Here is a 27,496-nt window from a genome sequence, read left to right on the forward strand (position 1 = left end):
ATTCCCCCAAATTTCATTGATACCAAAGACTTGCTGTTTGAAAAATAATTGACTTCAAACCTGACATGACTAAGAAATCCTATCAATAGCTGTATTACTTTGCTAGGTCTCCCATAACAAAATACCAAAGATTAGGTGACTTCAACAACAGAAACGTATTTTCTCACAGTTCTAGGTGTCAGCAGGCGTGGTTTCTCCTGTGGTCTCTCTCCTTGGCTTGCAGAAGGCCGCTTTCTTGCTGTGCCCTCCATGGTCCTTCCTCTGTGCATGTATAACCCTGGTGTCTCTCTGTGTGTCCAAATTTCCTCTTCCTATAAGGATGCAAGTCAGACTGAATAAAGTCCTAATGGCTTCATTTTGATGCCCTCACCTCTTTGAAGACACTATCTCCAGATACAGTCCCATTCTGAGGTGCTGGGGGCTAAGGCTTCAATATATGAAAATTTGAGGACACAGTTCAACCCATAACAATACCCTTATTATTTTTTTTCTGAGTCATCTGATTTCTGGTTAGTTGCAACTAGTGAAGCCAGAATTTGTTTAAATGACCCATTCACAAGACCACTGAATGACAGGACCTGCAGCAAGAATTAAGAGGCACTCCCTCTAGTCCCTGAGCTAAAGGACCCTCACTTGTGGTCCTGGATGTTCCTTGAGCTCATTTCAGCCAGTTTACCCTAGAGCCACGTCAAGGACATTCAGTGACCAGCCATCAAACTCACACATGCATATAACACCTAGAACCTCTATTTATACTGCCTGCTTTAAAAAAAAAAAAGTTATTCCAGATCCTGCTGTGTAGCAGCATGATGACATACTTGAAGAAGAAGTCCTTTTGTGGAGTGAAATTTGAAGTTCTTAAATGGAAAGACTCCTGTGAAATGAACTTCAAAGTTCTGAAATGCAAAAGCTCACTCTAATTTTGTTCTTTTTTGAGCAAGAGTCAGTTTTGAAAGTTCAAGATGTTAACTATTCTTTGGTCTTTATGTCTTTGCTCTTTAATTCTTATAGTAGCCCAAAGCAAAATTAGTTATGTCTATAAAAACTGAAAATCAAGCTTTCTCTCCAAGTCATCTGAACGGAAGACATATCCCAAACTTGACTGGTGAAATTATCCCCTCTTTCCTCTGCTCTCTTTTTCAGCCTTTTATTTTTAACTCTCTTAGCCTCTGTTTGTTTTTATTGACATCTGGCCACACTCCATTTTAGGAAGCAGGCAGTTATAAATCACCCACAGGAAAATCAATAAAATCCAGCTCAATCCATAGTAAGACTGATTTGCTCCCAGATAACCAGGATTCTGCAGGCACAGGAGTTAAGCCCATGGGGGGATCTGCAAGGAGGGTGAGGGGTAAGGGGTGCTTTGTGCTCTGAAACGGGAGGTGGGCAGCCAGCTCCCAGAAGCTCAAGGAAGGGATGGACTTTGGCCTCTCTCCATGCTCTTCTCATCTGGCCTCCAGGGAAAGCTCTGTGTTTCCATTTCATCTAGCTCAGATTTTTCCAACCACATCAGTGGCATTTTCTTATCTTCCAAGGATCAGCTTCAGAGCTAAAGTATCTTCTTTAAGCCTCAAGAAAGGGCAGGAGGAATGAACTGCTGGATTTGCTGGGGAGTGGGGAGAAGGCAGAGGAGGTTACCGTAGCACAGAGGCGGGAAAGAAGAAAGAAGTTCTATGGAGCCGTCTGTTGTTAGGCCACTGCTTTCCTTCCCTGCCCAGGGAGTCAAAAGTCTGTATGTTTTTGGGCAGAAGCTGAAAGCTAGGCCCAGCGAAAGGCATGACTTGCCAAGGTCAGAGAGTGGTTTCATAACAAGGTCACAAAGAAATGGCCTCTCTGCTTTGAAATCCTAATTTCTTCGCAAAAGGAACTTTGGTCAGGAAATGCAAACTCATAAGCAGTCAGCACTAAAAGAGAAGACTAGAAAGAAAAAATATCAGCTAGTTCATTTATTATTTAAGAAGAATATATCAAATTGTCCACTGTAAGGGGCAATTTGGACCAACCATTTCTGCCCTCTTGGATAATGAGAGTGTACTAACTTTGAAAAGAAAATTTCCTAGAAGGAGCTTCTCCTCTCCTTCCATCAAGGAAAATATTCTAACTGCAAGGCCCAGGGTGCTGGAATTGGGTGATGGAAGTCGGTGAGACCATCTGTGGGTGCCCTGAGAGCAGGGCCACCCCTGCCTAAGGCGGGAGAATCAGGCTCAGAAGCAGGACCATGAGGAAAAATTCAGAACGCCTGATTTTACTCCCCAGGTGGCCCTGGTGTCCTCAAGTTGCACATCTCTGACCTTCCCAGAAGTCTTGTCCCCTTTCTCCTTGGAGTTTTCAGGAGACGTATGCATTAATCTGGGTTAAAGAATTATTTGACTGAGCTCAACTCTTGCCATATCCTAATTATATCTGTATCTGTTGCTGGGGATGCACAGATGAGGAGACTGGGCTTTGAAGGATGACTAGGAGTCTTCCAGGAAACCCACGGGGTTGCTGTCAGTGAAGTCGGGGAGACCAACTTGAAAACAAATAACTGGAATTGTGTTAGAGCAGGGTTGGTCAGCTTTTGTAAAAAGCCAAATAGTAAACATTTTAGGCTTTGTAAGTCAGACATAACAGTATATGTCTTACCTACTTGACTCTGTCCTTGGAGTGCAAAAACACCTATAGGCAAGGCAAAAATGAATGGTTGTAGCTGTGTTTCAATACAATTTTATTTACAAATAAAGTCAGTGGGTTAGAGTTAGTTCACTGAATCCTGAGTTTGAGAAGTGTCATCATAATATGGGAACCAACCCTCTCGAGGTCCATTTTCTGATTCGTTATCAGTTTCTCTTACCTGGAAGTGCAGATGAGAAATTTCCAGAAGCTTCTTAAGAATGACTCAGCTTAAACTCTGCATTGAACTCTATGCTACTTACCTGTTAACTTAAGGACTTAACCAACTGCAATTTAACAGACAGGAGCTATGTGAATCTGACATTAAGGATGACACCTTCTCCATGATGAATCAGTGAATCCTTGGCCAGAAAAATCTCTTCTGCTCCAGCACTGGTGTTTCTTTTGTGCCACCACCGCTGCTGGGTTCTGTAATGCCCTCATCATGGTGTATTGAACAGAACCCTGGGCTTGGAGCCAGACTATTCTGAGCTCAAACTCTACTTATAGCGCTTGCAATGCATGGAGCAAATTGCTTAGCCTTTCTGAGCTTCCCATCTGTAAAATGGGAATAACAGGACCTTGCAGGGCTGATGTAAGGACTTTTTAAAGGATGTAAAGAGCCAGGAAGAGCACCTCGTGCAACAAATGTATGTTCTCTTCTGCCGATGCCTTGGTATTGTTGTCATGCGCTTGCCATCTTTCCACTGTGGGAAGATGACAACTCCCCTGGAGAGAAATCCTTTATGGTCCTTCCTGTCTCAGATCATTAAGCAGCTGTTGTTGCTCATGCCTGTTCAAGTAGCTGCACAATGAAATCCATGTGCCGCAGGCCACCAAAGTTTGCTACTGGGATAGCCATTCCCAGGCTCCTGCCCTTGCCCTCCCCACCCCCAGCCTCCCAGGCCAATTCACATCACTGTTTACCATAGTCTGTTCTCAAGCTGTGCTTGAAGACTCAAATCCCACAGCTATTTGCATAGATCTGGACACCAAGGGAATTGCTGCATTTGACTTAAGCACATGGCTTCTTGTGGCCACAGCCCCCACCCAAAGGGCATCTTTGGAGTTGACCAGACTGCAAATGCAGTTGGATTCAGATTCTGTTAGTGAAGATAAGACCCCAGCCAAGATCCAGAACTACTCCTGTCTCCTCCACAGGCCTCAATGAATGAGAGGTGTGAGCTTCTTCCTTGTCCAGCAAACTGGGGTCCTCATCCCAAACTATAGGACTGGGGTCCAGGGCAGAGGGTGGGAATTGTATTCACACAGCAACCCATTGCTGAAGCCTTGGGATCTGCTCTCCTGGGGAGGGTTAGCAGTCAGATCCCATCTGACTCTGAGCTGAGGAGTGGGTGGCGGAAGGTCCTGGTGGTCAAATACAGGAGGCAATGACGTTTGATATGACACCCTGCTGTACATGTCAAAATGGATACCCAACCTACTGTATAGTGCAGGGACCTCTGCTCAATGCTATGTGGCAGCCTAGTCGGGAGGGGAGCTTGGGGGAGAATGGATACATGTATGTGTATGGCTCAGTTGCTTTGCTGTCCACCTGAAACTCTTATATTATTGTTAATCAGCTAAATTCCAGCATAAAAAAAGGTTTAAAATGTGTCAATTAAAAAAAAGAAAAGAAAATCATGAAATTTGATTCAAACATGTTTTTATGTTCATCATGCCATCTTTTAGGCAAGAACATGCTGGCTGCTCAAACCTGGTCCCTCGCACCTCTGGAGCCTGAGTTTAAGAGAGAGAGAGAGAGAGAGAGAGAGAGAGAGAGAGAGAGTGTGTGTGTGTGTGTGTGTGTGTAGTAGGAGGTAGGGTGGGAGACAGGCCTTGTGCAGGAGGGCTTTGGGCTGGGAGTTCTGGGAGGGTGCTGAGCCCATCAATGAGGGCAGGGAATGCAGAATGAGGAGCAGGTTCTGAGGAAAGGGGCATGGTAATAAGTTTAGTCACAGAATAACTTAGGGCAAATGCATTTGCTCCAGATCTGAGTTTTTCAGATCAAACTCCCATGTAGGCAGCAGAACAATAAGAAGAGAGAAGCCTTTGGTGTCGAGAGAGACCCTGTACAGCCAACTTTACAAAGACTCAGCTGTGTGTCCCAGTTGGAACTCTTTTTAGCAAGAGACAAAAAAGTCAACATAAGCCAGTTTAAGCAGAAAGGGGTATTCATCAGTTCTTGAAACATAAAAGGCCAGGGATATCAGGCATGGCCTGATCAGGGCCTTAGATGATAGCCTTAGAACTTACTTTCTTTCTGGATCTTTGCTGTGCTTTCTTTCACACTGATTCCATTCTTAGACAAATTCTTTACCTTCACAATGAGAATTCTGTTTTCACCCTCTTACACTCAAGGTCTGCACTTACGAATTTCATTCCAGAATGACCAGCAAAGTCTTACTGTATCTCATTGGCTCTGGCTGGTCACATGCTCACCCTTGAACCCATCACTGTAATAAGGGTAGTGATACAAAGATGGCCTCAGACTGCCTCTGCTCTGAGGTTGTCAGTTAAGACCCCTCATCACTGGTTGTCTGATTGCTCTCAATAGGCTCCATGGACCCCAAAATCGTGGGGCACAGACCAGCAACATAATCAGACCCTGTACTGCAATGGGGAGACTGAGGGCTGAGTGCTGAAGGAACCCATCCCCACACAGGCTGGGGACGTCACAGTCAACTCTCCATTCTCCCAGAAGGCTCCTTCACCAACCCATCGTAATTCCTTCCTTTGGCCTTCTGAAGCACTTATGGAGCCTGGCTCTGCCATGCAGCTCAGTCCAGGTTATCAGGCCTGTTCCCACAGCTTCTGAGAACTGGGATTCCTAACGTGGAGATACATGGGGGACAGGTAGAGCTATGTCTTCTGTTTGCCTCGGGTTGTACAGCTACTTCCTATCTACCCAGGGGATGCTGTGAGGAGGATTTTTAGTTCTGCGCCTCAGCTAGGGTTGCCCTTGCTGGCCCAGGGGTAGGGCTGTGACCTGGAACAATCCAGAGCCCTTGTCTGGAAACCTGTCCCAGTGCTCTTGTCTGTCTCCATTGAGGTTACAGAGGGACAGAAGTGACTTTGCTCTTGAGAAAAAAAAGTACCCCATTTTGGGCACAGGAGGCCCAGGTTTTGGTCCTGACTCTGCTCCCCAGTGGTGTGACCCAGCACAAGTCACTTTACCCCTCTGAGACCCTATTTTCTCATTTGTGAAATGGAAAGGTAAAACCCTTCCTCACAGAGCCGAGAGGGTTCAAACGCTAATAAATAACATTGACATAGTGTGCTGTGTGTGGAGGATGCCAGATGAAAAACAAGGTTTGATTCCTAGAGTCCTTTCTTTCAAAAGGAGGATCCACCAGGTGCTGAGCCCTGGACCCTGCTGATTCCCACAGCTGGGGCACAGACGAGAGCTCTCTGCCTTCAGGCTTGGCAGATGCGGCCAGGATGCAGGGAACAACTGTGCGGCAGATGGGGGCAGCTGCACAGCACTGTCATGGACCAGAGGGCACACAGCAACCGGGAGAGGCCAGGACGGCTTCCTGAGGAGGCGGCCGTGAAGGATGCGCTTGGAGCCCCAGTGCCCAGCATGGCCCTGACACTGAGCAGGCACTCCCTCGGCGTTTCCTGAATGAATGAATGATTTAGACAGGCACCACGCAGCCCATATTTTCCTTCTGACTTTCCCAAACCCGTTCCTGCATGTAGTCCCTGACGGTCACTCCCCAGAACAAAGCTGGGAAGGGAGAGGAGGGAGGGGCGATGGACTGAAGAATGGCAAAGAGAAGCAAGCTGGGACCTGGACATTCACTAATTATTTTTGTTTGGGGATAGGGGTGTTGCTGAGTTGAGGAATAAATTTTGTTTTCTTTTATTATTATTATTTTTTTGGCCACATCATTCAGATTGTGAGATCTCAGACCCTCGACCAGGGATCAAACCTGGGCCCTCAGTAGTGAAAGTTCAGAGTCCTAACCTCTGGGCCACCAGGGAAGTCTCAAGAAATTTTATTTTTGTTTGGAACAAAATTCCCATGGTGGTAGCATGCTGTTCCTGGCTTTTCAGACAGGTTACTGCTGGGGGTTTCCTTTAATTTCTCAGGACACCAAAGAGAGCATCTTTTCTTCCTTTTAACAATTCCATTATTTATTATCCAGGCAAGTCAGGTTCAGTGTAGGAAAAAAAATGGGAAAATATACACATAAATATTTAAAAGATGTTCAGTTCAGTTGCTCAGTCACGTCCAAATCTTTGCAACCCCATGAATTGCAGCATGCCAGGCCTCCCTGTCCATCACCAACTCCCAGAGTTCACTCAGACTCACGTCCATCGAGTCAGCGATGCCATCCAGCCATCTCATCCTCGGTCGTCCCCTTCTCCTCCTGCCCCCAATCCCTCCCAGCATCAGATGTTAGATTGAATTTATTCATGATTCTACTTGAAAGTGTTAGTCAGTCAATCGTGTCTGGGTCTTTGAGACACCATAGACTATAGCCTGCCAGGCTCCCTTTGTCCATGGGATTTCCCAAGCAAGCACGCTGGAGTGGGTTGCCATTCCCTTCTCCAGGGTATCTTCCCCACCCAGGAAACAAACCCAGGTCTCTTGCATTGCAGGCAGATTCTTTGCCATCTGAGCCACAAGGGAAGCCCATCCTACTTGAAGATAACTGTTTTTAACGTTTGAGTTTTAACCTTCTTGACTTCTCCTCCCCATCCTCATGAATAGATAGAGTCATATTTCGATCTAGATATATTTCACAAAAAAGGTGTATACATAAAAATATATATGATTTTAAAATAAAAGTAGAATCATGCCACCTGTTCCCCCCTACACACCCCCAGTCAATATTTTACAAACAAACAATGTCCAAGCCATCAAACTTTTATGCCTTTGAGCCATTTGGACAGAATGTTCTAAAATGGAACTTCTTCTCCAGTCTTTCCCAAGGAGCCAGATGCGAGCTCTGTTTCACCCGTACTCACTGCGGACACTCTAGCTCTGTAGCAGGGCTGAGCACAGGGGATGTGTTACTTGCTCAGTCATGTCCGACTCTTTGCAACCCCTTGGGCCGCTCGAGGGTCCTCTGCCCATGGAATTCTCTGAGAATACTGGGGTGGGCTGCCATTCCCTTCTGCAGGGGCTCTTCTGACCCGGGAACTGAACCCAGGTCTCCCTCGTTGCAAGCAGATTCTTTACCATCTGAGCCACCAGGGACGCACAGGGCCTGGAAGGCCAAGACAGGCCCAGAGCCAGTGGCTCCGGGTCTGGGCCACACAGACTGCTTGTCTGCTCTTTGGCTGCTCCCCTCCTCGTGGTCAGTTGTGTCTTCTCACTGTTGTTGATCTGCCGTGACCTGGAAAGCCAGAAAGCCAAGCCTGGAGAGGCGCTTATGTAGGTTTGAAGTCAAACCCTCTGTTCCATGAGGTATGGGTGATTAGTGTTATCAATATTTTCTCTCTCAGAGGTGAGTAAATGAGCATTTCTCAAGTATTTACTGTGTCCTGGATACTTTACATGCCAAATGTACTTAAATCTCATAACAACAATTTGAGAGGAGTATCTTAATCCCATTTTACAAACAGCAGTCTGATCCCACCGAAGTTCATTGCTTTGTCAAGAGCCACTGAGCTGTAAGTTTCAGAGCTGCAGTGGAACCTCTGGTCTGTTTCACCCCTAAATCCCAACTCTTCTTGATGTACCACATCTCATGTTTGCTGCCAGTCCTGAGCTGGGTTTGGTTTGATGTCCTTGCCAGAGGCAGGGCCACTGGACTGGGGAGATGCTTCTGCATGGAGCAGTCCTTCGCCTCCATCAAGGTCTGAGGCCAGGCAGAGAGCTGTGCTGTCTCCTCAAGCAGCAACTCCAGGGCCTAGACAGCAAAGAGAGACCCATAGACTCACAAATCACCCAAAGAACCCAAGGGATGGAGCCTCATCAGTCTTTAGGAAGTGCCAGTCTCCACTTAGCTGGCTGGCCTTCTCAGATGGTGCTCGTGGTTGGCACTGCTTATTGGACTTGATTTGAATTAGGTTAACTAGCAGGAAAAGTCAAGGGGAACATGTTCGCAGGATATAAATCTGAGGTGATCATTTGTGGCTGCAGACGAAATCTTGACCAGGGATGTGTTTGTTTTGACAAACATTTATAAATAGGGGAGACTTAATATTTATACATATGGCATTTGGGCTTTTCTTGAAAAACTGGGAGATCCAGCCAACAAAGATGGATATTTTTTCATGACCCACCTCCACCAGTTGAGTAGTAGTAACTGTCACGGTTAGATGGTACCTGAGCTCTGTGGTTGGCCACTCACTGTGATGGCTCTCTTTCATCTCAGCTGCCTGGACCCTGGAGGATCTCAATCTGCCACCTTTGCATGAGTCCTATTTTTACAGAAGCTAGGTGCCAGTTAAAGCAAACCCTTCTTAATCTGTTTATTAATAATATGGTTTCATTCATTCATTCAATCAACATTTAGTGGGTAGCCATTCTGGGTTTCACCCTGGATGTGGGTCATAAAAGTATGAAGACTTATTAAAGACAGTCATAAAAATATGAATAAGGTATAGTCCCTGCTGTTGAGGTGCTCAAATTCTAGCTGAGTTGAGGCCAGTGCCAATCGCTCAGGGAGAACAGAGAGAAATGTGGTAAACTGAATACTCCTCCCCTGCTCCCCGCCAAGAGGTCTGTGCCCTAATCCCTGGACCCTGAATATGTTACCTTAAATGGAAAAAGGACTTTTGCAGATATGATTAGATTAAGTTTCCTTAGATTTGGAGATCATCCTGCATTATCTGTGTGGGCCCAGTATAATTCCAAGGGTCCTTATAAGAATGAGGCAGGACAAAGTCAGACAAGAAGGAAATGTGAGAATGGAAGCAGAGGTCAGAGAAGAGAAAAGATGCTACACTGTCGGCTTTGAAGATGGAGAAAGGGCCACCAGCCAAGGAGTGCAGACAGCTTCTAGAAGCGGAAAAAGCAAGGAGATGGATTCTCCCCTAGACCCTGCTGAAGGAACACAGTCTGCTGGTATGACTAGTCACTGAGACTGAGTTGGGACTTCTGACCTCAAGAAGAGTAAGATAATAAATCTGTGTTCTTTTAAGCGACCAAGTTTTTGATAATTTGTCACAGGAACCATAATACTAATATATGAAGGGAGAATTTTTTTTCTGGGGTGAATGAAGGACTGTTTGAACTGAATGAATAGGAGCTCATCAGGTATAGAAAGGGGATGAAAGGCAGCCTACGCATAGGGAAAAGAATTGTGCAAAAGGTGTAAAAAAGCAGGGCGTGTTTGGAGGTTAGCTGCTGGTCCATTGTGGTTGGATCGTAAAATGTATGACGGCTGAAATAAGAGATGAGGCCAGTGAGAGGGGTTGGAATCTCACCTTAGATCTCGTCCCATGGGAAAAGGGACCAGTTCTAAATCAAGATTTATCATCTCAAGGATTAAAAGAAAGGAAAGGGCGATCCAAATTATGTTTTAGAGAGACTGCTCTGGCAGTTTGGGGAGGGTGTTTGGGAGGGGCCAGACCAGAGGCAAGGAGACCAATGAGACTGCCGCAGTGACTCGGGTCCCACGGAGCCATGGCAAGGATGGCGGTCACGGGAAGAAGGCAAGTGACCAAAGACACGTGAACTAGGATTGACAAGACTCAGAGTCTAACTGAATGAGGGGAGTGATGCAGAGGGAGGAGAGATGATGGCTGGGCTTTGAGCTTGAGTCTGTTCTCTAGGTCACAGGAGTGGGCTTGTGGGAGGGCAGGGCTGGGGGCGGGAAGAATGATGGGTTCTGTTTGGGGCATAGTGAGTGTGCAGGGCCCACAGTACCTGTGGGAAGAGTTGTCCAGAGGCAGTTGGCAATCACAAGTCCATAATCCTGCTCTCTGGGGCGATGTTCAAGTCATCTGCATCCCCTCTGCTCCCGGCAAGAGGTGAGGAGCAGGGGGCTTGGGACTGAGGGGCTCAGTGGTGTCCTGGGAAGTGTTTAACACCCGGCTCTCTAGGGAAATAAGACTTTGGTATATAACATTTGCTGATTCCTGCGGTAAAGCTACTCCCATCATGACCAATTTTAAGCTATTAATTCAACATCACTGAACATGGGGCTGGGAAGAGGTACACAGTAGCAGGTCATTAGACAGTGTTCCCTCCATACAGGTACACTAGGAAAGAGTCATCTCAAGAGCACAGATAATGGTAAAACGTAGTCAAACAATCAAGACATCATTATTGTGGGTATTTATTTCCTTTGTTTCCAAGGTAATTTAATTTTTCATAATATCTATGTTTAATGACCAGCTCACCAAACACTTGACAATTTTACATTCGACTCTTACGAGCCCATGCTAGCAGGCACCAGCACAGCACTGGAGATGTTCCCGTGAAACACAGGATGGAAGAGCCTGGAAAGCCACCTCCTTCCCAGACAGCCTGAGCAACTCCCCGAGGTCACACACCTGAGGAGGGTAGAACCAGGTCCGAGATCTCGGAGGCAGTTTCTGGTCCTCCATTGACTGGAGGCAGCTTCGGGTCTCCCTGCTGGCCCTTCTATGCCCTGGCCAGCCCTGCAGCCCCGGGAACACCATGTGGTCCTTAGCCCCAGGACGATGACTCATGTCACTCTGGAGTGAGTGACTCAGGGAAGAGGCTGCTGGGCGGCCTGGAACAAAGAGAACCGAGCGAGATTTATCTCCTGGGAGCTCAATGCAAGACTCGGATATTTTTCTGCTGTTCCCGGTACCTTTGAACTGCCTCTGATGAAGCAATTGTACATATTTCCAAGAAAAAAATTTTTTTCAAGTGGACTTATTTTTAAAGAAAGAATTGCTGAAGTGAACAAGCTGGAGCAGCAAGCTGGGGAGATGCTCTGGCTAACTTCCTGTCCTAGCTGGGGCAGGGAGTGGGGGGTGGGGGCGGGTGGATAGAGGTCTGGCTGTGACTCGACCACTTTTTAGGGGTGTAGAAGCTGGATCCCAGGCACTGATGGGTCTCCAACCCTCCACTTCTTCCTGAGCAGCATCTGAGTTCCAAGAGGCTTCCCGCATGAGGAGGGCACCTGTCATTTGACAAGACAGCCCCCTGCTTTCAGTCCTTGCTTAGGAGTAACTTCTGATCCGCCTTCTCAAGGCATCTTCAGGTTTGGCAACTCTGCTCCTAGGTGTGCAGAAATCACTGTGCTCTCAGCCCCATGCCCCCCACCCCACCCCTAGGGTTGTAAAAAATCCAGTGACGATGTCTGAAGGCCTCATCGAGCAAGTCACAGCAAACAGCCATCTCTTCTCTTCTGAGGTGTCTGGGGAATGCGGCCCAAGACCTCTCGGTTCTCAGATTTGGGGATCTTTGCTCACCTCCCTGGGGAGGAAGGGCACAGGCCCCTTTCTTAGGGACTCACCAGAGCCTAACTTCTCGCTGCTCCTACTCCACCTCCCCTGTCTTCCCCTCACCCCATCATCTTCACGGTATTAAGTGGAGAGAGACTTACCCTTAGAATGCTTTTGCCCCAATTTTTTTTTTTTTCTGAGCACACACACATACCATGAACCATAGCAGCTGTACCAAAATACAATCTCATCAAATAGGACACAAATTTGCCCTCACCAGCATTTGTCAGCTCTTGTCTTTCTGATGATAGCCATTCTAACAGGTGTGAGATGATATCTCATTGTTGTTTTAATTTGCATTTCCCTAGTGACTCTTGATGTTGAACATCTGTTTATGTACCTGTTGGCCTTTTATGTGTCTTGGCAGAAATGTTTATCCAGCCCTTCCAGTTTCCCTAAGGGCTAGCCCTTTGTGATGCGTAAGGCAGAGACAGACTCCCTTTTCTCTACCTCCTGCTGCCACCACGAGCCCCCTCTCCCCAGACCCCCTTCCCAAGCAATGGGCACAGAAGGGCCTCACTGTTTACTGGAGGGGAAAGGCAGTAGGGGAAAGGAGATGTGAAGGGAAATGAGTCTGTTATGATTCCAGATGTGCCATCTATCTGCTGTGGCCCTCCTTTCCCGCCCACCCCGGCCCCCGTCAGCCGAGCATCAGCCTCACTCAGGTACTCTTCCTCCGGGGACTGGCCCCGCCCCCACTCCTGGATGTGGTGCTGGCACTGGTCTCAGCAGATGCTGGCTCACTCTCAGGACTAGATCGGTGTCTGAATTAGGGGAGGAAAGCACCCCCAGCCAAATGGGCCCATAAAAGATCCTCTGGGCTAGACAGCACAGCCAGACCCCAGGGAGTGTCAGGAGCACTCAGGGCCCTCTTGCCCAAACACTGCTAGGCCGAGACCCCTTTGCTCCTAGTCCCTGGGGCAGAAGGGTTGTGGTGAGGATGAGAAGTAACTGAGGGCGTCCCTTCCGGTTCCTCGTCCTCTCTTCTCTGTTGCCCACAAGGCCTCTTGTTTCTACCCTTCTACACCCAACCTTAGCTCTCCACTCCTCCTTTCAATCCAGATCTGCCTCCAGGATGGAAACCTGGGGCCCCTGCTGACTTGCTGAGGGCTGTGCCCTGTTCAGCCATCCGTTCTCTTATTTACCCTGTGCAGCCTGAGCAGCTGCTCCAGTTCTCAAGCCAGGTGTCATCTCTCCCTTGCAGAATGACAACCTCTGTACTTTGGGAGTCAGCACCGGGGTGGCCGAAAAGTCTGGGGCTTTGGAACCAGATATGGGCTTCCCAGAGGGCTCAGTGGTAAAGAACCTGCCTGCCAATCTGCAGGAGATGTGAGTTCAATCCCTGGCTTGGGAAGATCCCCTGGAGAGGGCACAGCAACTCACTCTAGTATTCTTGCCTGGAGAATCTCATGGACAGAGGAGACTGGCAGGCTACAGTCCATGGGGTCGAAAAGAGTTGGGCATAACTGAGCATGTACTTCCTTTGGAATCAGATAGACTCAGGACTGACCACAGCCAGAGCTCGGACAACCACAGTACTGCACACTCTTTCTGTAAACCCACCACTGCTGCCCAAGAACAGAGAAAAATGTCAGCATCACCAGAGTGCACAGCCCCTGAGGGTCTGATTGCTATCTATGTCTCAGGACGGAGGAGAAGCCCTGTCCAGGCCAGGGCTCTGTCTCCTTTATCTGCCAGGGACAGAGCTGGGAACTCTGCCTCCCAGGATGAACACCAAACTCTCTGGGCCTTGATTGGGTTTTGGTGATGTTGCAACTTAGAGAACTCAGCTGTCCAATTCAGAGAATGAGAAAGGAACTCACTGAGTGTATACTCTGTGTGGGTACCATGTGTATTTCCTAATTTAATCCTTTCAACAACTTGAAGAGGTAGGTCCTGTTCCCTCCATTTTACAGATGAGAAAACTGAGGCCAAGAGGAGACTAATCCAGCAAGAAAGAGGCAGAGGGAGAATTACAATCTAGTCTGCCAAGGTCCAAAGCCCTCTCACAGCATCCTGAGGTTAGGAAGCAGGATGGAACTATCCTGGCGAGACCCCCAATTTGCCCTCACTTCCTCAGGATACAGGACCCAGGGGCTTCCCAGGTGGCACTAGAGGTAAAGAACCTGCCTACCAATGCAGGAGACGTTAAGAGACACGGGTTCCATCCCTGGGTTGGGAAGATCCCCTGGAATAAGGCATGGCAACCCACTCCAGTATTCTTGCCTGAGAAATCCCATGGACAGAGGAGCCTGATGGGCTATCGTCCACGGGGTCACAAGAGTCAGACATGACTGAAGCGAGTTAGTAAGAGGCACCTCTCAGTATTTTGAGCTGATCTGTGATGCCCAAGGAGACTTTGCAAGTGTGTCCAGGGCTGCCGGGGGCAAATGCAGGGAACTGGGGGCATCTTCACTCTCCCAAGATCAGAGGCACTGCCAGGAGACTCCTGCTTTCACGGCAGAGACACACCGACTTACTATTTACTAAAAGCAAACCTTCAACATAAGAAGCCAGAAGGCTGAAGTGTGTGCTAGGGCTGAGGGGCAGGGGTTCTGGGACCTTCTCTGGCTGCTCCTCACCCACAGCTGTGGTTTTGGCCAAGTCCCTGCCCCTGTGCGGGTTTGTCGGATGGGAGCAAGGACAGGACTTGCACTTCTCCAGTGGCCTCTCCGTCATCCTCTGAGTTTGCAGAGAACTGAGAGGGATGTGTGTGCAGCCACCCCAAACAGTTCCCTCCATCGAATTCTTCATCTAGAGATAGACCAGTGGTATTAATAGCAACCTAATCTCTTTCAAATTCTTTGTGCTGCTAAAATGAAAGCAAAAATTCAAAGCTGGAAGAACAACAACAAAAAAAACCCTCCCTTCTGAGAGTTCTGAGTCACTCCAGAAAGGTCAGTGGAGTCTAGGTTAACCCGTTATTTCCCAGAAGTGCCTCTGGCTCTTCCTACACCCAGAGATTAACAGAGGGAATGTGAGAGCCACTCAGTCTGCAGGCTGTGCTCCTGGGATACTGTGGTCTCAGAGAGGGGTTTAGTCTCTGCGGGTCTGGTCACCAGGCTCAGGGAGAGGCAGCCCAGGGGCCATTGTTAAGAGGTCATGCTTACCAAGAGCCCGTAATCCAGCGGACGTGACCCCACAGGGAGCTGGGGAGTCAGACAGACCTGTGGTTGACTTGAGCACTGCCGCTCATGGGGGATGTGACGTTGGCCAATCTTTGAGCCTCTGTTTATTTATCTGCAAAATGGGACCGATCATGATGTTAATAATAATAGTATATACATTACCGACCTCAAGGGCTGCTAAGAACAGCAAAGAGGTTGTAAAGGCCCTTGTGAAATCACGCCTCCTGACAGTGGGCCCGATGCCTGCTGGCACGTAGGCAGCCCCATAGGAAGCCACCCTCCTCCCATGGCTGACGTGTGCCGGATGGAGGTCTTCTGCCAATTGTGGGTGGCAGGACTGTGCCTTATGGCCACTCTGTCAGAGAAGCCCCCTCCTGCCCTCTCCCTGCAGCCTGCAGGGTCCTGCAGTGACCATTCTCAGGGGCAGTCTATGCTGCTCACCTAACAAATGTGGGCCTTCCTAGGTTGGATGAAAGAACTAATAGACAGTTGTATAAGTAGAAGATTAAGAATATGAATGGATGAGCACTTGGACCCACAGACTGATGGATGGGTGAAAGGGCCACCCTACACAGTGGGGGGGTCATAGAACCTCTAACAGTGGGCCCAGTCTTTTGGCCTCATAAGACCCCTGGCCTGACAACCAGTTGCTTCTGCTATCTTATCTTATCCCCACTGGGAATGCGCTCCCCATCTCTCCCCTGCAGGACAGTGTGCCCATGCTGGGTTTGGCGGCTACACTCTAGCAGAACTTCTGATGGAGGAGACCAAGTAGAAGAGGGAACAGATGAGGGGCCTTCAACTCAAACTTGCCTGGGTTATAATCCTTAGCCTGCCACTTATTAGCTGTGTGATCTTGAGCAAGTTGCTGCACCTCTCTGATCCTTAGTTCCTTAATACATAAGATGGAAATAATAAACAAGATAGCATCTGAAATACACCTAACATAGCGTCCAGTACTCAGCAGACAACCTAGACATGTCTAATGAATAAGAAGGAATAAAATTATATTAGTTTGCTTTCTTTAATGAATAGTCAGGGGGAAATTAACATACTTAAATGAGGTTTCGAGAATTTTGATTTTTTTGGTTATGCAACGATTGTATATTTATTCCTACAGAGACTTAGATAATTTGCACCAGTTACAAAGGTAGCTAGACCAGTCAAGTTGCTTCACTTCATTGCACCTCAGTTTTCCTTCCTGTAATATGGGCCAAGCTACATAGTTAAGCAACATCTGGGGGCTGAAAGAATCGAAAGAGCTGATGGTTTTTGGCAATGATCCACCTAACCTTTTACTGACCAGGTTGGAGAGGCAGCAAGAAAGGTCCTGAAAACGGGTTAAAGAAGGAACTGCTCAGAGACCAAACATTACTAAATATTTTTTCCTTTTTTGGGTTGGTGCTCTAGATCACCACTTCCTGGAGATTATATTCTAAACTTGCTGGGATGGATGCGAGGTCCGCGTGCCCACGGGCTCCAACGGAACCCAGATGTCACCCTGAGGGAGGGACTCTGCTTTTACCTTGCTATTTTAAGCAGCAAGTTTATAATAATGGATGGGAGAGAAAGCAACGTGGCAGGAGCAGCGTGGGAATGGTCTGAGTGGACAGGGCTGCTGGGGCTCCCCCTGGAGAACTCGAGGCTCCATCCTGTCAAGTGTGGAACCTCAGCCAGCCTCCACTCTGCTTTATCCCTGCAGCAGCTGACACCTCTTGGTGCTTGTCTCAATTTGTTTCTGTTTTACCTTGCTTTCTGACCCAGGGACTGACTGAAGGACTTTCTTTAGGAGCGGGAGGTAAAGGAAAGGAAGTGGAGATATTTCTGACGCAACTTTGGAATACTATGGCCCTAGAATCCTATGGGATGGGTCCCTCAGGTCTGTGGTTTGCTGTGATTAGGAGGAGTTCAGGCTTTCAGGGACTCCTAGGGTTGAGAAAGCCCCTGAAGTAGGTTAGAAACCCTATGACCCTTGCCCCAGCCTTTGATGAGACTCTCCCAGGAATGCGGAGCTCACTATTGTAAAGAGCAGCCCATTTCATGTTCTGATGGTTCCAACTACTAGGAAGCTTTTCCTTGCCTTGATCTCACCTTTCTGTCACTGGCCATCTGCCCTTCTGAGGCAATAGAACTACATGAATGGCTTTCAGATATCTGCAAATAGATCTTATTTTTTCTTGCACCAGCTCTTTTCCAGGCTAAGGTCATTAGTTCTTTTTTTTATGACTTTTTTAATGTGGACCACTTTTAAAGTCTTTATTGAATTTGTTAAAATATTGCTTCTGGTTTATGTTTTGGTTTTTTTGGCCACTAGGCTTGTGGGATCTTAACTCCCCGACCAAGGATCAGACATGCGACCCTTTGCATGGAAGGTGAAGTCTGAATCCCTGAACCGCCAGAGAAGTACCTTTAATTCTTTAAACACAAATTCTTGTCCTGCTTCCCTTTTTTTGAACATGCCCCGCATTGTCTGACTCTCTCTTGGCATGCAGAGCACAATACACCTCATGTAGATTAAGCCAAAAGAAAAGTGAAACTCTTTACCTCCCCTGTTTGGAAACTATACTGTTAAGACAGCCTGGAGACAGGCACACACATGGCATATCATTTAAAAATTTTTCCTTGGGACATGTAGTCCACTTTGCGGGTAGAACTGGGATGTGTGGATATTTTTCTGCTGCCCTCAGACCCTGCTACCCTATACTTTACCCAGCACCACCGCTGTCCCTGGGCTTCCCTGGCGCCTCAGATGGTGAAGAATCCACCTGCAACGTGGGAGACCGGGGTTCGATTCCTGGGTTCGGAAGATCCCCTGAGGAGGGCATGCAAACACACTCCAGTGTTCTTGCCTGGGGAGTCCCCAAGGACAGAGGAGCCTGGCGGCCTGCAGTCCATGGGGTTGCAAAGAGTCAGACGCAACTGAGCAACTAAGCACCCCACAGCGCTGTTGCCGCTGATGCTGACACCCAAGTCGGGGTGATGGAAATTCATCAGAGAGCTCACCTTTGGGCAAATCTGTTGCTCAATTTACTTACACAGAAACCATTAGGGCTGGGAGGCACAGCATACCCTGGTCCCGTAGCTCTTGTTCCCAAAAGTCAAGTTAAATCTGTCCTCTTGGCCGTGACCCACCTTCCTATCTTACCTTCTCCAGCTACTCTGTTCAGAGAAATCCCACCAGCATTTCTATTTATGGCTCGGTCTAAACACCACTTCTAAAGAGAAATCTTCCTTAAAACGGTATTCCACTCATCCCAATTTCCCAAGTTAGGGACCCTTTTCTGGGAAAGCATCTCACTTTCAAAGTGTTTACCCTCTGTATCTTGTTTGCTGGCTGTCTCCCCCGGCCCCCACTGGACTCCATGCTCCTTTGGGGCCAAGACCACATCTTCTCCATCTTCATGGTAGAGTAGATGTGAGTGTGGTGAAGGAGGTCAGCTCACAGGTCCTCTACTTGAGATTTCTTGAGCCGACCAGCAGGGGTCACCCCAACTGTTTCAGAGTTGAATGGGGTTCCCTGTGCACTGTAGAGAATAACAAATGTCAAGATGGTGGTCACAAGGACTAAAACTCCCAGAGATAAAGTTCTCCAATTCTTAAAATATAAGTCAACATGGATTTCTGGGTATCTGTTATCAATCGATACCTGTGGTATCGTGATCTGGGTATCTGTGACCACCTTGCCTGCCTCAGGAAGCTTGGTTTAGAGGTGTCTGTTGGGTGGGGGGCGTCAGTAAGAGCTGTGGCTGATGCCACATCTGAGCCACCCCATAGCTCAGTGACTCTAGCACCTTCCTGAGCCCTTTCTTGGGACAGGTGGGACAAGAAGAACTCCTGGTGTTGTGGGCGGTGGCAGGGCTTTCTGGCTCCTTCCCCAGTAGTCTCCAGCAGACAGCAGCTTGCATAGGGCCTGGCACATAGTAGGTACTCAGTAAATGACCATGTCTTCCATTTCCCCTGTGTGTCCCAGCAGCTCCTGGCTGTGGCCTTGGCCAGGGTCTAAGGATGACATCTGCCTCTGGTGGTTTTCATCTGCTGTCCCCCAGAGCAGCTGCTTCAAGGAACCCCCGAAGTTGTATAATCAGAATGGTTGTTGGTGCTTCGGGTCCCTGGAGGCATTCTTCACCCTCCAGGGGTTTAGGGATGAGAAGAGGTCAGGCAGAGGCCCCTGGGCTCAAGCCAAGCTTCTGGACTGCAGACCAGCATGCAAGTGGCCTCTGTGAACTCGGTGCTAAGTGAGCTGCCTTTTCATCTTGGGACTATTCTGCATGGGAGGCATTCTTTTTTTTTTTTTTAATTTTAAAATCTTTAATTCTTACATGTGTTCCCAAACATGAACCCCCCTCCCACCTCCCTCCCCATAACATCTCTGTGGGTCATCCCCATGCACCAGCCCCAAGCATGCTGTATCCTGCATCAGACATAGACTGGCGATTCAATTCTTACATGATAGTATACATGATAGAATGCCATTCATGGGAGGCATACTTATCTCTGTTCCCTGATGAGGAAACCAAGGCTCAGAGGTGAAGCCAGGCTTCCAGGCTAAGCAGCCAGTGAGGGGCAGAGTGGAGCCTCAAACCTGGATATCTGGTTCCCAGCCTGTGTTCCTTCTACCTTGCTGTCCTGCCTCTCCAGATGGAGACCTGACATGACTGGTCCCCTTTTCTAAGAGGAATCAGAGGAGCCAGACCCATGGCCTCAGGTTTATTGCCAGATCTTGGTCCTACACCTCTTAACAGCCAGGAAATGTGAAAGTGCAGTTAGTACTTACAAGTAACAGTAGTTAGCAGTTAAAAGTAACCCCAACTCAAACTGATTCAAACACTCTGAGACTTAATTCTTTGTGTGACTGGATAACTGAGAAATAGTTCCGGCTGCAGGTGAGCTTTGACCAGGGCTCCAGCTCCGTTCCTCTGCAGACCTCCTGGCTCTGCTCTCCTCTGGGTGTCCAGTTTTCTCCTCAGTCTGGCCTTCCTCATCGAGGCAGAATGGCATCCATAGCAGCAGACCTGCACACTCCACCACCCAGAGCAAGACAGGGCATCTGGGTCCCAGATCACTGCTGCGTGCTCCTTGGCTCAGTCTGGATCTATTGTCTAGCCCTGAGCCAGTCTCTGGTGACATGGATGAGATTATGCTGACTGGCGCCAACCCCAACCAGGTCTCAAGGCTGCTACCCCATGGGAGAGGGTTCAGTTCAGTTCAGTCACTCAGTCGTGTCCAGCTCTTTGTGACCCCCATGGACTGCAGCATGCCAGGCTTCCCTGTCCATCACCAACTCCCAGAACTTGCTCAAACTCATGTCCATTGAGTTAGTGATGCCGTCCAACCATCTCATCCTCTGTCGTCCCCTCCTCCTCCCACCTTCAATCTTTCCCAGCATCAGGGTCTTTTCTAATGAGCCAGTTCTTCACATCAGATGGCCAAAGTATTGGAGTTTCAGCTTCAGCATCAGTCTTTCCAATGAATATTCAGGACTGATTTCCTTTACGATTGACTGGTTTGATCTCCTTGCAGTCCAAGGGATTCTTAAGAGTCTTCTCCAACACCACAATTCAAAAGCATCAATTCTTCGGTGCTCAGCTTTCTTTATCTTTTAAATTTCTTTTATTTCTTTCTTTATTTATTTATTTTTCAGAGAGCTGAAAGAAAAGGGGAGAGTTAAGTGTGGCTTTGGGGCAGCAACCCAAGGCTGCTGGGGTGTGCACTGCACAAGGCACACGAGCTCCACCCTGGCTGAACCTCCAGAACCATGACTTCAGCAGAGTCCTGGCAGGTCCAGTGAGGGCTGTTCCTCAACTGAGGGTCAGAGTTGCTGCTGAAAGGCATGAGGTGAGGCATGGGGCAGGAACTCAGGAGACACCATGCCTTCCTCCTCCTGCATCTGGGCAAGCAAGGTTGTACGGTATAGTGGCCTCCAAATCAGAAAGATCTTGATTCAAATGCTTGGTCTTTGTATGATTTGGGCAAGTGGCTTCCACTCTCCAAATAGTTCTCTTATCTATAAAATGCAAATAGTAATGCCTACAGCGTGAGGATTAAACTAGGTGATGTTTGTAATGTTCCTAGATAATGCCTAACACCCAGTAGCTGCTCAATAAATGGCTGACAAACACAAGTCTGGCTCCCATTGGAGAATCTTCCATCGATTATGGCTTCAAGGAGTTCGAGGCACCCTTCTGGGATGGCTGTTTCCTGTACAGCCTAAATTAGATGCAAAATCTCTAAGGTCACCTCTGACTTTGTAAACAGAGCGAAAGAGCAGGAGGAAATGCAATTCCAAATGCCCTCTGCTCGCCTATTTTAGCCCTTGTTGCTGTAAACTCAAGCAAGCTCTCTCTGCGGTTTGTGGCTCCTGGAAACGGGACCCGGCGTGGGTCAGGGATGGGACTGGATTTGACTTGTCCTTTTGGCGTCTCCTCAGCCTGTGGAGCCCAGGCCTCTTGGAGCATCTTTGGGGCTGACGCAGCGGAGGTTCCGGGCACACGCAGTCACTCCCGCCAGGAGGCTGCCATGCCCCACATTCCCGAGGACGAGGAGCCCCCCGGAGAGCCACAGGCAGCCCAGAGCCCCGCCAGCCAAGTAAGTGCCTCCCTTCCTGCAGCTTGCCTGGCCGGGGCCACGCCGAGCGTCCTGGGCTGAGGCCGTAGGGTGTGCCACGAGCCTTTGGAGGCGGCAGTGGGCCTGCGGAAGGTGTGTGGCTTCCACACCAAGGAATACATATCCAAAGGCCATTTGAGTTGGCCCCCACACACCCTGAGAGTGGAACCTCCTGGGCTGTGTCTCACTGAGGTCTCCTGGGAAGTCACACTGCCCTCCTAGGATGGGGAGATACCTGGAGGAGAACCCCCAGCAAGGAGGGCCCTGTCCTGTCAGCGCTGTGGGCGCCAGCCTAAGGTCACTTAAGCTGAATCCTCTTAAAATGAAGATCGAAGTTTCTTAGTAAATAGTGGAAAAGGGTTTCAGTCAGATTTTATTATAAAAAAAGCAATGATGAAAGTAAATTGAAAGGTTCCATTGAGGTTTAACTGTACAAATGATATTGTGAAGATAAATTTTTAACCGTACATATTGCAAAAATATAGCTTATATGTTAATTTTTAGAATGAACAGAGAATTAATCAAGTATGTTGATTTTTGTATTACATATTTTTTATGCCAATGAAGCGATCTGTTCACATGATGTCGCAACCTTTACATTTTACTTTTTGGCACCTTCATTAAGAGATTCTGCTTGTTTGATATTTAAGGGCTTCATTCATTTTCCTAAGGACCTCTTTCAATCCCTCAATATTCCCTCATGAAGAACCTATCTTTCCATCATCCTCATAATTTTGAATTCATCTGTTAACTGGTCTAACTCCATGAGCTCCTCGTTGATCTAAGATCTTGTATGTGAAATTCTCCGACATGGTGTTTTGAACTTGATGAACTTTGCAGTTGATTTGCACTGAACTTATACATCTTGTTGTATCTGACATTTCTCCAAATGTCCCTGAGACTGAGGGAGAGACACTCATTAAGTGAGGGAAGGTTATATGAGCTGGCATTAATTTGATACATTTGAAAAGTGGGCAGATTCTTAGTGAATAGTTTCATGTTATAATGACATTTGTTTTCTTTTCACATCGTGACTGTGGGAACTAAGATAATAAAAAGAACAGATAATTGGAAAAGAACAGCCTCTTGTATCCCCACATCCCAAGCTCATGCGACTGAGATGCTGTAGAACTTGGCAGCCTTGGAGAGCCCTTGAATTTCTAAATGCCAGTGAGCCAAGCCCCACGCCCTTGGCCGTAGGCGCCAGCTCAGGGCTTTACTGAGCCCCACTCCCAGGAGTGTCCCGGGCTATGGGGGTGCCGCTGTCCAGTTCCTTTCAGTGGCTCCGAAGGGCTCCTCCACTCCTCTGCAGGTGACATCTGGCCTTCCCCACCCTGTGCTCTGCTGTTGCCCCTTTCCTGCTGCTGCTCCTAATCACGTGCGGACAACTCCCCCAAAGTGTTACCGACAGTGACTGTAAGGTTTACCCAACAAAAAGTTTGCTAATCTACTGAAATCCTGGGGTTTAAAGAAGGGAAGTACAACACAGAATAAAACACTTGTGTGTGTGGTCAGTCATGTCCGACTCTTTCGTGACCCTGGACTGTGGCCTACAAGGCTCCTCTGTCCGTGGAATTTTCCAGGCAAGAATACTGGAGCAGGTTGCCATTTCCTCCTCCAGGGGCTCTTCCTGACCCAGGGATCGAACCCTTATTGCCTGCATCTCCTTCACTGGCAGGCAGATTCTTCACCACTGAGCCACCTAGAAAGCTAGACTAACACACATCTGGACTGCAATGTCACTGCCCCCCGTCCTCAAGTCATTCCCTTTCCCAGGTTCTATCCGCTTAGCATCTCCACCCCTCAGTCCTGGATCACTTCTTGCTGTGGTCCTCCCTGACCCTATCCACTTTACTCACAATGATAGTGCCCTTAAGACAGGCTGTGATGCAAAATCGAGCTCCTGAATCCTGGGCAACTACCCTGAATGGCTGCCACGCCCTGACCCCCAAGTATTCAAGTGCTCCTAAAAAAATAAATTAACGAAAGATGGGCAGAGACACAGCTCCATCCTCGGTGAAGAGATCTTTTTCACATTGAGTTCAGTTCCTCTTGGTGTCAAACCTCTCTAATTAAAAGACACTTCAAACCTCCACCAAGACGAAAGACCAGATAGCACAAAAGCCTGCTGGCCTTTCTCCCCATCATGGCTTCAAACCACACATAGGTGTAACTTCACTGGGTCAGAGGTGAGGGTGAATTTCTAGGGATAACTAAGCAGGGATAGGCTGCCAGGAGCTCACTACACAGCTGAGGGTCAGAGAGCCCCAGCTGAGCAGCAGAAACTCCAGATTCCAGCCCCCACAAACTCACTTTCCCAAATCAGACTTCTATAACAAACACCCTGGGCCCTCAGGGTCTCTGAAGGTCCTCCATGTGCTCATGGGGAGATGAGAAAATAGAGACTGTTTGTGGGCCTCAATAGCCTTTGCAGTGCCAGAGTCTATCAGGAGAAGGACCCATGAGGAACCCGGGTGAGCTGGAGCCAGGATGCCCGGATCCTGTGAGAGGCCCATTAGCGCAGGATTTCAGAACTGGGACTCTGGAGTGAGTGGTTTTGAGAGCAGAGGACAGCGTTCCCTTGGTCCTAGCACCTCTCACAGATGCCCCAGTGCCAAAGCTGAGAGAGCTCAGTGCAGAGCTCCAGCAGAGGCCGGGGAAGCAAGGTTGGCCAGGAAGACTGGGCTGGAACTCCTGGTGCTGTGTGAATTCCACTCTGTGAAACAGGCAAAAAACAGACCATCCTTCTGAGTTTACGGCTCCCCGGGGTCCAGCCCTACTTCTGGTTCCTCAGGCCCCAGCCCCAACTTGCCATCGCTGACTGAGGCACTAGCTGAGGCCGTCTCACACAAAAACACAAAAGATCCTGTTTTTCTTTCTGCTCACGCACACACACACACAAACACAGTCATAAGCACACGAACACTCATACACATGCCAGACCTAAACACACTTTCAGACACGCACAGACTTGGACAGATAAAGAGATATACTGTTTAAGATCCCAAGCAGAAGCTATAATCAAAATGCACAAAGAACTAAAGCCTCCTGACGATGCCCTCTGGTGAGGCTGTGTCCTGAGCAGTGTTTCCTGGGTTGGCCTTTGAACAGGGAAGGGCCGAAAGGGATCAGGCTGGTAGCCAAGAGGCTCTGGTAGGAGCAGAAGCTGTGAGGATACAAGCCCGCGACCTTATGGGATCACAGACTGACAGTAGGTCACTGACCAGATCTCAGGTCACATCTAAGCCCCTTCCTCTAAAGACAGGCAAAATCCTGCCTGGTCTAAGTCACCTGGGAGCTTGTTACCCCTGGATTCCTCTGCCAACCTCCACCCGCTGGACCAAAGCCTCCGGGTGTGGACCCGTGCGTGGTTGGCAGCTCTGCTTCCTGGTCAGGCTGGAGCCTGCCTCCCCCGACTCCCTCAGTTCTGTCGTCACAGCGGCCTGTTGTGGGTGAAGACCCACAGACACATGAAGGAGGTGTCTGCGTCTTCCTGGAGCTTCTCTGCCTCCAGTTCCTCCAGGCTTTGATGCCATGGCACGTTTCGGAGCCTCCTCCACCCCTCCCCACACATACCAGCCTGTCTCTGCCTCACTGTGGGGCACCAGACCTGGCCCCAGGCCCTAGAGGCAGTGTGACCTAGGACGTCAGCCCTTTCCAGGCCTGTAACCAGCAGCCGTATTAGCAACTCCACTCACTGGAACTGCATGGCCTCCTCAGAGGGGCCTTCCAAACCTCAAAGTACGGAGACATTCATATTAACTATAAGAGCCCAGTTCTCACTGGATCTCACCCCTCTCCCCCTCCAGGGGTTTTGGAAGGCCCCAGGGGCAGGTCAGTGTGAGCTCATACGCTGACCTCACATCTTTCACGTCATCTCCTCCGGCATCACTCTGATCACCGTTCTCCAACCACTCCCTTACCCCACTTCTCCATTATCCATAAAGCCACTAATAACTGCTAACCTTGTGCTGCCGGGTACCACACGTTTCATTGTTGTTCGGCCGCTAAGTGTGTCTGACTCTTTGCAACTCCATGGACTGCAGCACACCAAGCTTCTCTGTCCTTCATTATCTCCTGGACTTTGCTCAGATTTATGTCCTTTGAGCCGATGGTGCTATCCAACCATCTCATCCTCTGCCGCCCCCTTCTCTTTTGCCTTCCATCTTTCCCAGCATCAGGGTCTTTTCCAATGAATCCATTCTTTGTATCAGGTGACCAAAGTACTGGAGCTTCAACTTTATCTTCAGTCTTTCCAAGGAATATTCAGAGTTGATTTCCTTTAGGGTTGACTGGTTTGATCTCCTTGCTGTCCAAGGGACTCTCAGGAGTTTCTCCATCACCACAATTCAAAAGCACTGAGTCCTTGGCACTCAGCCTTCTTTATGGTCCAACTTTCACATCCGTACATGACTACTGGAAAAACCATAGCTTTGACCACATGGACCTTGTTGGGGTTACTATTCTATTAACTCAGTTAACTTTCAAGTCCCCTTATGAGGTAGGCATCATCAGTTCCATCTCATAGCTGAGCAGACTGAGGCACAGAGTAGTTAAGTGCCTTGCTCCAGGGTCACACAGCTTGTAAGTGATAGGCCCAGGATTTGCACCCAGGCAGCCTGGCCCCAGAGCCCACATTCTTGGTCTATGCCCTGCACTGAGCTCTCTCAGCTTTGGCACTGGGGCCTCTGTGAGAGGTGCTAGGACCAAGGGAACGCTGTCCTCTGCTCCCAAAACCACTTGTCAGAGACAGTCAACCTGGGCCCCGTAGAACTTACCACCTTATAAACCTGAAGTGCCACAGCTGTGGTCCCGATAAACCAGCACGCTTGGGTGTGTCTTGAGCCCTAGAAACCCAGGCCACCATGCTGTTCCCACTTCAGGCCACACACACATGTTCCTCTCACTCCAGGCCTCCCTGAGCATCTACTTGATCCAAGAAGTCCCCTACATACGAAGGAGTTCTGTTCCGAGAATGCATTTGTAAGTCTAATTTGTTCATAGGTCCAACAAAGTGAGCCTAGGTACCCAGCTAACACAATCAGCTGTAGACTACTATACTGTAATAGGTTTATAATACTTTTCACACAAGTAAGACATAAAAAAGCACAGAATATAGTGAGCTTTTATACTTTTGGACATCCTGGGCTTGAAATAAAGAGACTGTACTCCCGCACTCTATACAGTACTGTGCAGTAAATACACAAAACACAACTGCTTGTAGAGGATGTGTGCGAAAGACAAAGCACACTAGATGCGTGAAATAACGTGACTTTACATGCAAATTCACGTTCCCATCTTTGAAACTTCACAGCTTGAAGGTTCGTATGTAGGGTACTTACTGTACTGCACTTTCTGGTCCTCTAGACAGAAACTGATGTTCAGCCCTCACATACAGCAGCGTCTGGTTGACATGATCACTGAAGCACTCAACTAACCAGCAGCATCCTTGCTCCCACCCTGACCCCTACCCCAATTATTACTTAACTGAAAATGAGGTTGGAGTGTTTTTTGGAAAAGAAGCCCTCTGCATCCAGCCCTAACAGGAAAGGATCTGTTTGTGGAGCTCCTAGAACCTCTGACCATGAAGCTGCAGGGCCTCCCCATCTTTTGGCCCAGAACTGGATAGCATGGTGGCCACCACCATAACCAACCTGGAACTCTCTCCCTGCTTAGTGTAGTAAGAGACACATCCAGACTCGCTACCATCATCCCGCATGGCTGTCCTGTTA

General features: G+C 48.5%; 1 protein-coding gene across 3 annotated transcripts in view; it reads left to right on the forward strand.

Moving 5' to 3' along the window:
- The window catches only part of IRAG1 (inositol 1,4,5-triphosphate receptor associated 1), a 118,761-nt gene that overhangs the window by 24,190 nt on the left and 67,075 nt on the right, over positions 1 to 27,496 (forward strand). For 2 of the 3 annotated variants that reach the window (XM_068988168.1, XM_068988170.1), the window contains exon 2: positions 21,589 to 21,746. In XM_068988168.1, coding sequence (XP_068844269.1) covers positions 21,589 to 21,746 — 158 coding nt within the window. Of the gene's footprint in view, positions 1 to 21,548; positions 21,747 to 27,496 lie in introns of those variants that run through there. The other variant, XM_068988169.1, reaches the window with a different exon arrangement.

The sequence above is a fragment of the Capricornis sumatraensis genome, chromosome 16, assembly GCF_032405125.1.
Source record: "Capricornis sumatraensis isolate serow.1 chromosome 16, serow.2, whole genome shotgun sequence".
NCBI classification, from domain to species: Eukaryota; Metazoa; Chordata; class Mammalia; order Artiodactyla; family Bovidae; genus Capricornis; species Capricornis sumatraensis.